This window comes from Amblyomma americanum, chromosome 7, assembly GCF_052857255.1.
Source record: "Amblyomma americanum isolate KBUSLIRL-KWMA chromosome 7, ASM5285725v1, whole genome shotgun sequence".
NCBI classification, from domain to species: Eukaryota; Metazoa; Arthropoda; class Arachnida; order Ixodida; family Ixodidae; genus Amblyomma; species Amblyomma americanum.
This window is the reverse complement of record NC_135503.1, coordinates 172,797,783-172,809,997: the sequence shown is the minus strand read 5'-3', so window position 1 is coordinate 172,809,997 and position 12,215 is coordinate 172,797,783. Positions and strand designations below refer to the sequence as shown.

Here is a 12,215-nt window from a genome sequence, read left to right as displayed (position 1 = left end):
TCGACGACACACTGGACCGCCTCTGCAACGCCGAATATTTCTCATCGATGGACCTCAAGAGCGGCTACTGGCAAATTGAGGTCGACGAAAGAGATCGCGAGAAGACAGCATTCATAACTCCGGATGGGCTGTTTGAGTTCAAGGTGATGCCATTTGGTCTCTGTTCCGCAACAGCGACGTTTCAGCGAGTAATAGATACAGTGCTGGCAGCCCTGAAGTGGCAAATTTGTCTGGTATATTTAGATGACGTCATTGTCTTCGCCTCAAACTTTGAAGAGCACCTCAAAAGACTTCGAACAGTACTAGACGCAATCAAGTCGTCTGGCCTAACCTTGAAAGCAGAGAAATGCCACTTTGCCTACGAAGAGCTGCTGTTTCTAGGCCACATCGTTAGCAAGGAAGGAGTACGCCCAGACCCGCAGAAAACAGCTGCTATTGAACAGTTTCAACCGCCGGCCGATAAAAAAGCAGTGCGCAGATTTCTCGGGCTATGCGCATATTACCGACGATTTGTGAAAAACTTTTCGCGCATCGCCGAGCCCCTGACCCAACTGACGAAGGCAGACGTGCCGTTTAAATGAGAAGCGCCGCAAGCAGAAGCCTTCAAGGAACTTCAGCGTCGTTTACAGTCCCCACCGATCCTTGCACATTTTGATGAAAACGCCGATACTGAAGTTCATACCGACGCAAGCAGCGTGGGACTAGGCGCCGTTCTCGTTCAAAAAAGTGACGGGCTGGAGAAGGTCATCGCATACGCTAGCCGTTCCCTTTCTGAGGCCGAGGCTAACTATTCGACCACTGAGAAGGAGTGCCTTGCCATCATCTGGGCTACGTCGAAATTCCGCCCCTACCTCTACGGACGGCCGTTCAAGGTGGTCAGCGACCACCACGCGCTCTGCTGGCTTGCCAATTTGAAGGATCCCTCTGGCCGACTCGTTCGATGGAGTCTGCGTCTCCAGGAGTTTGACGTCACTGTCGTTTACAAGTCCGGACGCAAGCACACTGACGCCGATTGCCTCTCTCGAGCCCCTGTAGATGCACCGCCGCTGGACGACGATGAAGACGCCTTCCTGGGACCCATCAGCGCAAGCTCTTTTGTTCAGCAGCAACGCTCGGACCCCAACCTAAAAGGCCTCATCGAGTATCTGGAAGTCAAGGTTTCTTCACACCCCGCTTCATTCAAGCGAGGACTGTCTTCTTTCTGTGTGCAGAATGAGGTCCTTGTGAAGAAGAACTTTACAGCGAACAAAACAGCCTACCTCCTTGTTGTACCAGCTTGTCTCCGCGAAGAAGTTCTACAGGCTTCACACAACGAGCCGACAGCTGGACATCTCGGGTTTACTCGCACCCTCCGCCGCATTCAAGACAAGTATTACTGGCCCCGACTGTCTGCCGATGTCGCACACTATGTGAAAACATGCCGAGATTGTCAGCGACGAAAGACTCCTCCCACACGACCAGCAGGATTTCTGAACCCCATTGAACCTCCCTCAAGGCCCTTTCAGCAGATTGACATGGACTTGCTTGGCCCTTTTCCAACGTCAACATCTCGAAATAAGTGGATCATCATAGCGACCGACTACCTGACCCGTAACGCCGAGGCGAAAGCCCTACCGAACGGAACAGCAGCAGAAGTGGCCAAATTTTTCGTGGAGTGCATTCTTCTTCGACACGGCGCCTCCGATGTGCTCATCACGGACAGAGGAACAGCATTTACGGCGGAACTCACGCAAGCCATCCTGCGCTACAGCCAAACCAGCCACCGGAGGACAACTGCATACCATCCGCAGACCAACGGACTGACCGAGCGCCTGAACAAAACCATCGCCGATATGCTCGCTATGTATGTCGATGCCGCACATAAAATCTGGGATGTCATCCTGCCTTACGTCGTCTTCGCCTACAACACCGCAGTGCAGGAGACCACCCAGATGACGCCTTTTAGGCTCGTCCATGGCAGGGAGGCCACGACCACGCTAGACGTCATGCTGCCCAACGTTACAGAAGAAGAGAACGTCGACGTTGCCGCCTACCTTCAACGCGCAGAAGAAGCTCGAAGGCTTGCCCGATTACGGATCAAAGATCAGCAGCGGTCCGACGCCAGACGCTACAACCTACGAAGACGCAACGCGGAATACAAGCCAGGAGACCAAGTCTGGGTGTGGACGCCCATTCGCCGCCGTGGATTGAGTGAAAAGCTTTTGCGCCGCTATTTCGGCCCGTACAAGGTTCTTCGTCGGCTGGGTGAACTGGATTATGAAGTCATCCCTGACGCAATGACTGCATCCCAGCGACGCCGCGTACGACCAGAAGTTGTCCGTGTAGTCCGTCTGAAGCCGTATTATGCGCGCTAAAGGCCGCTGCATTTCCATGCTCTATTTTCGCAAGATCCGTTTTTTCCCTTACTAGTCGCATTATTTGTTTTAATGCATCGGGTCGATGCTTCTTGGAGAGGGGAGTAATGCCGCCAATATTTGCAGTGTTTGTTCGTTTTTCAAATCTGCCGCGACACCACCTTATCGCTTTGTTTGCGACGCAAGACGCGACTAGATTTATCTCGATTGATCGCAGCCAGGCAAAGCTGATTCTACGTTGTTCCGGAATGTTCTAGTAACTTTGCGCCCTTTATCTCGAATGTTCGCTTTCAGCTTTAAATTGAGCACGGCCGACAGCGGCGGGCATTCTGTTCGACGACCGCCGAGCACGCTTGTCGCTTCGCCGCCGCCGAGTGATTCAGTCCATTTTGGGTGCATGTCAGCCCAATAAACAGTTATTTTAGAAGACCCTTTCGTCCGTCTTCATCGCTGCTTCGACTGCCGTCACCACTACGTGACAATATGTTCGGGCCTTCCTTCATGGACAATCTACAGAACTCCACCTTGGGGATGTCGCCTCCCAGCCTTTCCCTGTGCCTAACCGAGGAACCCCAAAAGGGGCGGTCCTATCAACTTTAATTTTTAACATTGCCCTAACGCCACTAGAAAAAACCGTTGCTGCTATACCAGGGCTCCACACAGCCATATACGCAGATGAAAAACATGCTATACCCTCTGGACAACAAGAGGACCCCTTAGGACAGCCCAGAATATCGTCCAATCTGCCATAGACATCACCACCACCCATTTAGGAAAGACAGGCCTCCGTTGCCCTCCAAATAAATCGGAGCTCTTGTAGATGAAATCCCTCCCCAGGGACCCCCCCACCGCCCTATTGACCTGGAGTTGTACGGAAATCCAGTGCCACTTGTTTCACAGTTTAAGATTCTTGGCCTTATCATTAACAACACACTCGAGGCAACCACTACCCTTCAACTCTTGGAAAGAGACCAAACAGGTCGCTGCACTAATCAGACCGGTGGCAGCACGCAATTATGGGCTGTCTGCACTCGAAACCCTCAATATGACAAATGCATTAATCATTAGACCAATTACATACCACCTCCAATACCACATACTTACTCAGCACCAATCACAACAGGCAGACATCATAATACGCACGGCTGTCACCTTGGTCCTATGTCGCTCAAGGGCTGTTAGCACTAAACACCTCCTTGCCACTGGTACCCACAATACCGCGATCGAATGGAAGCTCAACGCGCCAACCATTTAGTCCGCCTGAGTCGCACGGAAACAGGACAACGCCTACTGCGACAGCTCCGTCTCAATCCACCAATTCCCATCCCAACAAGTCCTACACATTACATGATTTCGCTGCGCACGCCAAATCCCAAATATCAGAAGCCCCTAAACTGCGCAAGATGAGCGCTAGCCTCCAGCACGGTAGGCGGCAGGCTCGAACGAGCTATTACACCAAGACGTACAGCAACCGCTCCGATATCCTTTATGTCAGCGCGGCAGAAAATTCGAAAGTAGGTTTTTTCACGACAGTCGCCGCCTATGAAGATGACGCATTGGGGTCCGTCGTCACTATCCGAATTAATTCGCCTGCAGAGGCGGAAGGATCCGCCATCGCTCTTGCGCTGGCCCACCCCACCATTGACAAAAGCATAGCCGAAATTTGCACAGATTCCAAGGCCGCATACTGCCACTACCTAAAAGGCACGGCGACGCCAGTCACACTCCGTATTCTTGCCACAGGCGCCTCTCTTGACCTAACGGTTACTCTGCCGTGGATCCCTGGGCATGCCTCAATCCCCGGTTATGGGCGCGTTCATGCGCTGGCCCGAGAACTCTCCTCCCGGACCTCGGACGATCAAGCATCCAACCCTGCGCAAGAGGCCCCTTCGGTCCTTTATACATGTCATTAATGCGCCGCAGTCTACAAACTCAGCTGCATGATATTGCCACCACCCCACAGTACCTTGTCCTTCTTACCCAGCGACACAGGGCGACAATTACAGACGGGCTGCTTTATTTAACCCTGCCCTCTGTCATGCATTAAGCCCACTTTTCCTCCTCATTGGAACACCTGTGGCATGCCAAGATCCACACTTTTCCACTGCCTTTGGGAATGTGCTTCCCCGCAGGCAGTATCCCCATCCCCAATCCTAATCATTCTTCCTGGGAAGCTGCTTTACGTACCGCTCAGCCCGCCGGCCATAAATTACTTGTGAATCGGGCTTTAAGTGGAGCACGAGCACGTGGACTCCTGGACAAGTGGGGGACCACCCTCGAAGATTTTTTTTCCTCTAATAAAAGTTGTTTACATCCATGCATTCATCCAGACGAGAGGCTAGATATTTATATTGTAGTGATTGTGTGTGTTGTTTGGGTTAATACGTGAGACAATACCGAGACAGTTACGAGTTCAGCACCACAATTCGTTGCATGCATACATGTGTACTGCACTTGTAACATTCCACTGTTATTGACATGCCCCGCTAAAATGTCTTTGTAATAACATTTAAGTACGCCAAGAATATTTATAGAGCAATGCTGTAGCATTCAGTGCGACAATTAAAATAAGTACTAAGCATAGAAGAGACTCGGAAAAAGGAAAGTTTGTAGGTCGTTTAATTACCGACACCCGATAACATTGAGATAGCACTGGGTCGTCTGTATTTCACGGCTTTTAATCAACCGCCATTTCGTGCGGTTTGCAGCATGCTCGTCTGATGACCTATACACGCGCACGGATAGAAAATGAAAACCACGGTTTCAACTACAGCGTAAGAGACTGGCAGTTTAACATGCGTGAACGCGGGTACGTGACGAAGAGGACGACATTGCAAGCACAGCTCGAGATCTTGGCGGTTCCTACAGGCGGAATGTTAAGATAGCTTCCAATTGACTGTTGATGTGAGGGAAGTGTGCGAACCGACCGACTTCAAAACGCAGTGGCGCTTCCTCTTGGTGATTGGCTCCACTTTATCTCGCGTCTAGTACTTTGGTGCCCAGTCTTTCGCGATGTGTTTTGTTGAAAAGCTTTGGAAATAATTAAGTTCTTAGCAAATAATTAAGTTAAGGTAAATAGAATATCTTTTCAACGTAATTTATACCATGCTGAAAAAAAAAAGCTGTGGCGATCGCGTAGTGGTCGGAAGCAGCGGCCAACGGAACTAAGTTTTTAGCGCCGCCATGGGTTCAGATCCAACTGCTCAGCAAAATATTTTCTGTTTTCTTCTGTCTTCCCACAGTGCGATGCCGCCTTTCCGTGGCACTGAAGTTCTTGTGCTGCCGCTTAAATTAATACATTATGCAGCCCACTTGAAAATCAAGCGGTTCGCTAAAATGCTGCATTTGGTCTGAATAATTGTAATAACTAACTCCACCTGTCTGGAGCGAACGATTCCTTTGGTTGCCATTTTAGTGCCCTAGCGCTTCGACTCCGCGGATGAGCGGTTGTCTGTCTTTCCGCAGCCTCCTTCTAGCACATGGACCACCTTGCTCACGTGACGCTGTACCGTCAACACAAGCTTCCCACCGGATTGTGAGCAAACTGCCCACCATGTGGGTTTATGATTAGTCGCGAGAGATCCTTCAGGAAAATAACATAGGTCTCACAAGCCCCACCGATGGCAGCACCTGCCATCGAAGGGCAGTTACATGTAGCTAAACCGCTGCACCTCGGCACCAGGAGCGGTATCAGGACTCCCAGAGAGCTGTGAATGTAGAGAATGAGCAATTATACAGCAGTAGAAGTCTAAAATGATGAAATAATTACACGCAAACTTACACCCGTGATTTTTTTTTTTGCTTGCAAGGCTAGGCACTACCCGAAAACTAAGTGTCAATAATTCCTTACCATGCCTGCAAGAAATTAAGGTTCATAAAATCAGGCGCGCGAGTACGTCTCATCAGGGACAGAAATGAACCAATAGATGTTTTCCTGTTATTTGGAGAGCAGTACTGCTTTTTATGTTTTAGCAGATTGTAGAATGGAAAGGCGGAGCGATCGATGATTCATATAAAGGTGGTTAAGCTGCGGCTTTATTTCTAAGGTAAGACTACAGTGGTTGGCTTTACCCACCACATTGCTGCACCGCTTTCTGATACCGCAGCTCCAGCGAAAATAGAAAATAAAAGATACGACTCTAACTACTCAAGGTGTGAATTAAAAAATATTCTACACCAACGCCGCCAACAGCCCTTGATGTGACAGTGGAATTTCGCAGAAGCATTTTTTGCACCGCAGGCAGTTCTTTGAAACCTCACTGAGCTGAAATCGGATTTCGCTTCTCGGAGCAAGGCTTAGAACTTGGGAATTCAACAGCTTACTAGGAATAATTTCTATATGATTTTTTTCTGTACTGTGATCATCTGACAGTCTCACGGCTTATAATGAGAATGCTGACTGCAGTACCACCGTTCCCGTTGGACTAGTGGCCACCCGCACGACCCAGCCAGTGCTCCCTTGTAAATGCACTATACAGGGTGTTTCAACTGATTTTACAATTTTCAAAAATAGTATTTTTGAGTCAGAACGCTTTTTCGAAACAGCGTTGTCAGCGATGCAGTACGTCGTGGCGACGGAGAAGTTGCGCGGCTCCCCGCTTTTCATGTTCACCTCGTGTACATCCAGGATGCAGGAATAATGTCTTACCCGGGAGCCCTCACCCTAAATACCAGCGATTTAAAAAGAGAATTCATAAGGGGCTGCACAGTAAAAAAAAAAAACATTAGCCTGGAGTATAGGGAGGGAAAACTCCCTTGCCGTCAGACAGTGCATCTTGCGCTTCCTCACCCTCACTTCGTCATGTATTCACTCCCTCTTTTCACCAAGTCTTTCCTCCTTCGCCCTCCTCCTCACGATTTTTCTTGCGCCCAACCTCCCTCACCTGACCTAGTGAAATCCTCTTGAGGTGAGGGTAAGGACGCCCTCATGAGTGCTCGCCCTCGTGAGGATGCCCACCTCTGCACAGGACAGCGCTGGACTAACGAAACATACCTCATTGAGGACTACCGAATGGGGCAACCAAACAGCGCATGCGTATCAGGCGCCCAAGGCACCTACGAGTAACATGACCTAAAACACACTCAAATGACAGACAGCCAATGCCCGGAAAAAAATATGTCATTCGTACACGTCGTTTTCTAGTAGCTCAAATTCTGCATTCGACACTTTCTCTCAGCCTAATATACCTCGTGTACCGTTCGCTCACTACATCCGCTTTACCATTTTGTGTTGTGCTTCTGTGCCTTACCCGAATATGCACCAACACTCTCAGCTACAAGAACTTCTCAATTACAATTTTTCTTTAAGGGCATTTTTTTGTGAATACGAACTGAGAATGATAAACGACGTCAAAAAGGTTTCATGGGGCGTTTAAGGGACTTAGTTGCCGGTAACGCGAAAGTATTGGTGGCGTAACTTAGAGTTGCTTTGAAGCTTTGTGCGTATATACTTATGTTGTCTATGTCTACATGATTGTTGTGCGGCTGACTTTAAACCGCATTATTTGGGATCTCCAAGCGGCGCTCAAAACTGCATCCCTTCCGCTTTGTTCTCGTAGGGCCTCGGTACACCTATGATATGAATTGTCCTCGGTGGCAGAATGGTAAGTCCACTAACTCACCCTAACCCGCCCACATATCCATCTCAATCCGACTTAATCCACCCAATGATCTTAACACACAATCTGCCGACCAATTTCTTGTCACTCGAAAATCCAGCCACTAATGCATTTTAATCCGATTTAACCCGCCCATTAAGCCATCTTAACCCGCTTGTGGTAAACTATTGTTTGGGCTAGTTCGTTTATGCTAAAATAAATAGGAAGACAGCGCAACGAACGAAGACATAAAAGACACAAAACGCTTTTCCTGTCCTTTGTGTGTTTTTACTTTCCCCATATATCATGCAACCTTCATATTACTTCCGACTTGCCATCCGCCTCACATGCCGGAGGAGCGGGATTCGATTGCCAGTGCCGCCGGGTACCCACCGCTGTTAGAATGGGTACAAGCTTTCCCTTCGTTTGGTGCTAAGCTTATCTGGGGTGAAATGCTTGGAAAAATGGGTCTTTCACCCCACGTTGAGCAATTGAAAGTAGCTTGTATCTTAGCACGCCTTGGTCACAGGTGCGATTGCGCCATAAAAAATCCATCATCATCATCATCACTTACAAGCACGTGGCAATTTATTTGAGGCTTTTAAAAACCACTTTTCAAGTTACGCTGGGTTTCAAGTTGGATAGCCATCTAATGCTTCCACGTTAATAGCACTGGCACGCTATGGGCGTGCAGCGTAACTGGGACATCCTTCGGAACCTTTCAAGTGAAGCTGCAGCCTGGCAATCGTGTTGTCGTTAGTGGAGCACACAGAATGCTTGTACGAAATTGATCATTCCCCGCACGCAAACGCATTCTTGATGCCAGAAGCATTACAGCTGGGCATCCTATTTCCTAACCTTCGCGAGAAACAATGAATCAGGTTCGTTTTGAGACAAAATATGCAGTAGGCATAATTTCTATGAGATCATAAAGGTGACAGTTTTAGTAGATGTATTCACTCACCAATGTGAAAAATGAGCGTTGCAGAGAGCAGGACATGGTTAGCGCTAAAATAATGAGCACTGGAAGCTTTTCCTCGTACAACCTTCCAGATGAACTTCACTTTTGCATGTAAGGGAAAAGAAGTTTGAGGCAAAAATATAATCCACCGTAGGAGTTTTAACAAACGATCAACTGTCAGGCGCCTTTATGAGCAGTGCTAAAACATGGGTGCAGTTCCATCATGGGCTAAATAATCACCCCGTAAAACAGAAACACGATGACAGCTATTGAAGAATACAATGAAAGGAAAATGAGGAGCTAGGTATGACCTGCATATTCTCACTTCATGGTGGCAGCGCAGCACTCAGAAAACAGTGAGAGTACTTCTGGAATAAACTATTTATGATATGCACCATGGATATATTTTGCGACTTGCTTGCCGCTAGCTGCCGGCCTTGGCCGGTGTTTATCTTGCGTCTGCGGATGGCCTTTCATCGGCGTTAGTATTAAGCCCTTGTTTACCTTTAAAGCGAAATGCACTACTCCTCCCATGCAGAGCCCGAAAATCAACTGACATTTGATTTGACGTCTAGCGGGAGGCGCACCGCATGTGGCTATGCCGTCATGCCATGTGACTCGTCGACGCCACAGCAGCGCGCTTGGCAATCACGTCCGCCGCTGGCTGCTCCTCCTCGCCAGCTGTGACATATGATGTGTCACATGATTCGCTCTTGCGCTTGGCAGTTCAACCGCCGCTGCGCTCAGCACCCCTCTGTTGGCTCGCTGATGCACTTGTGCTTCAGTATTCGACATAAAGGGGCCCCGAAACACATAATCAGTGTGTTCTTTGGCCTCTTGGTTTCATAGAATGAGTGATCCCAGGCACCACAACAGCATTGGTCGAACGTTAGGCTATCATTGGCAAAAATTGGCACGAACATCGGCCCTACACTGGCATTTACGCTGAGCGCTACCATTTTGACACATTGGCCCTACTTTCATGCCAATTTAGGGCCAACGTACGGCTGATCAAGGGGCCAACGAAGGCCTGGCGTTCGTTCTGCGACATGGGCCAGTAAAGGTCTCACATTGGCATCCAGCTTTCGAACATCGGCATCCAGGTTTCGAACATTTGCATCCAGCCTTCTAACATTGGTATCAAGCCGTCGAACATTGGTATCCGGCTTTCGAACAATGACATCCAGCTTTCTGCAACCTGGGCCAGTAAAGGTCTCGGACTGGCATCCAACTTTCAAACACTGGTACCCAGCTTTGAAATAATGTTATCCAGCTTTCGAACCATGGCATCCAGTTTTTGACCAATGGTATCCAGCTTTCGAACACCGGCACATGCAAAACCGGCTGCTGGTTACTGACCAGCATTTTCAATTTAGTCTTCGAAAGTAACCAGGCTGCATGGCAGGCATCTTGCTTGGAGTGACAAATATGTGTAGGGTAAGAACCCTAGGATGTCCTCACAATCCAACACTCGTCTCTAGGGAAGGGCTGCCCTATACAATGGAGATGCAAACCTTGCACCCTGGTCACTTTTCGCTAACATGGTACTATTCCACCTACCAGCCCGGAAGAAGGTAAGCAAGAAAAGAGTCAACCAGAAGTATTAAAAAAAATATCTTTATTCAAACAAGCTGTGAGGCGCTTGAGGTGGTGAGCATATAGGCAGGGCTCGGGACGGGGGCAGGACCTGGAGTGGGGTGCCGGGCTTGTGGTGGGGCCCTGGGCAGAACTTGTGGTGAGGTGCTGGACAGAACTTGGGGTGGGGTACATTTATGTTCATGTTTGCTGCGTGCCGATGTTTCAGGTTAGACAACACAGCTCGGCAATCTGCTGTAGCACGGCTAAGTGATCCATAAAGTGCTTAACGAAGCTGTCCTCCTGTAAACTGATCAGTCATATCTGAAGTAATCATTGCACTCCTCTTGCAAAAGGACTTTTCTACTGCACTCAAGTTCCTTGTCCTGCTCTTGCACGATGACCTCACAGTGCGTCGAGCCTGCAAACAGAGGCATGATGTCATAATGAACCTAAATATGGCCCTCACAGGACAAAAACAGAAATGAATAAAGAGCACTGAATTTTGTGAGACACAATCGGCGTGAAAACACTCGAGACACATTTTACAGGATAATTGTAATTAGCACCGCATTTTTCTTACAAAGTGAAATTTAATTTGACATTGTTCCAATTGGTGATTTTTAGTTGATTGCGCTCCAGTATGATATTCACTATGAAAAAAAACAAAGTAATGTAATATTGAAAGGAAGTAAATGTTTTATTTTCTTTTATTTTCATAGCTACGAATCTCTAAATTGGGAGCGCATTTTTTATTCTGGTACAGATGCACAGGTTGTAGCATCTCCTCCATACGGACGTCAAAAGAGCAGTTTTGAAGAAAGCTTGTTTGTTTGTATGGGGCTAAAAATAAATACGCTGGACGAAAAAAACTCAGACCACCTTTGTTTCTTTTTTAATCCAACAGTTTATCTTGTTCGCTTCCAATGCATGTAATACAGATTCAAAATTGACTTGAAAACTGTTGTATATGTGGTTTCGGTTTCAATTTTGGGATCACCTGCCGCCAGAGGCACCAGTGTCGCTATGTGTATATATATGACTGTATGTGGCAATAAAGGGGGATGGTTTTGGTTGCTAGCAGTTCGTGTACTTGGGCGGCACCCGCCGCTACAACATTGGCGATGAGGACGGGATCATTTCGGGGGGCGTGACTTTCGCCGCTTGCTTTCCGGCGCCATGAGCATTTCTGGACTCGCGCCGCCGCCCCCGTTCCTGCCTGTGCCTGGTCGACCTGCTGTTGCGTGGCCGCAATGGTTCCGCATCTTCGAGAACTACGTGCTTGCTTCGGGGGCCTCTGACTGCATGCCGGATCGTCGCAAAGCACTACTTCTTCACAGCCTCGGCGTAGAAGGTCAGCGCATATTTTGCACATTACCGCTTCCATCGTTGGACAACGTCAAGCTCGGTGAGCAAACTGCTACTGAGAAAACGTCGGAAGATAGAAAGGGCACAGGCGAGACAAGGCCTGAAGTATCGTCGTAAGATATCGCAGTCGCCGCTCTGCATGCTCATTTTTCGGCAACAAGCAATGTTGTTGCCGAACGGCATCGTTTCAGTAGGCGAGTTCAGCAAGCTGGTGAATCAGTGAATGAGTACATCACCGCATTGCGGGAGCTTTCTGCTACATGTTTTTTTCCTGTCGAAGAAGATTCGCTGCGTGACCAATTCGTTGCTGGTATTTCGTCTCGGAGCTTGCGCGAGCGTCTTCTGCTTGAAGGATCGTCT

At 48.5% G+C, this 12,215-nt stretch overlaps 1 protein-coding gene across 2 annotated transcripts in view; it reads right to left on the bottom strand.

Moving 5' to 3' along the window:
• The window catches only part of LOC144097587 (uncharacterized), a 162,861-nt gene that overhangs the window by 81,949 nt on the left and 68,697 nt on the right, over positions 1 to 12,215 (bottom strand). For both annotated transcript variants that reach the window (XM_077630258.1, XM_077630257.1), the window contains exon 2: positions 8,916 to 9,014. In XM_077630258.1, coding sequence (XP_077486384.1) covers positions 8,916 to 8,951 — 36 coding nt within the window. In that variant the 5' untranslated portion in view covers positions 8,952 to 9,014. The remainder of the gene's footprint in view (positions 1 to 8,915; positions 9,015 to 12,215) is intronic.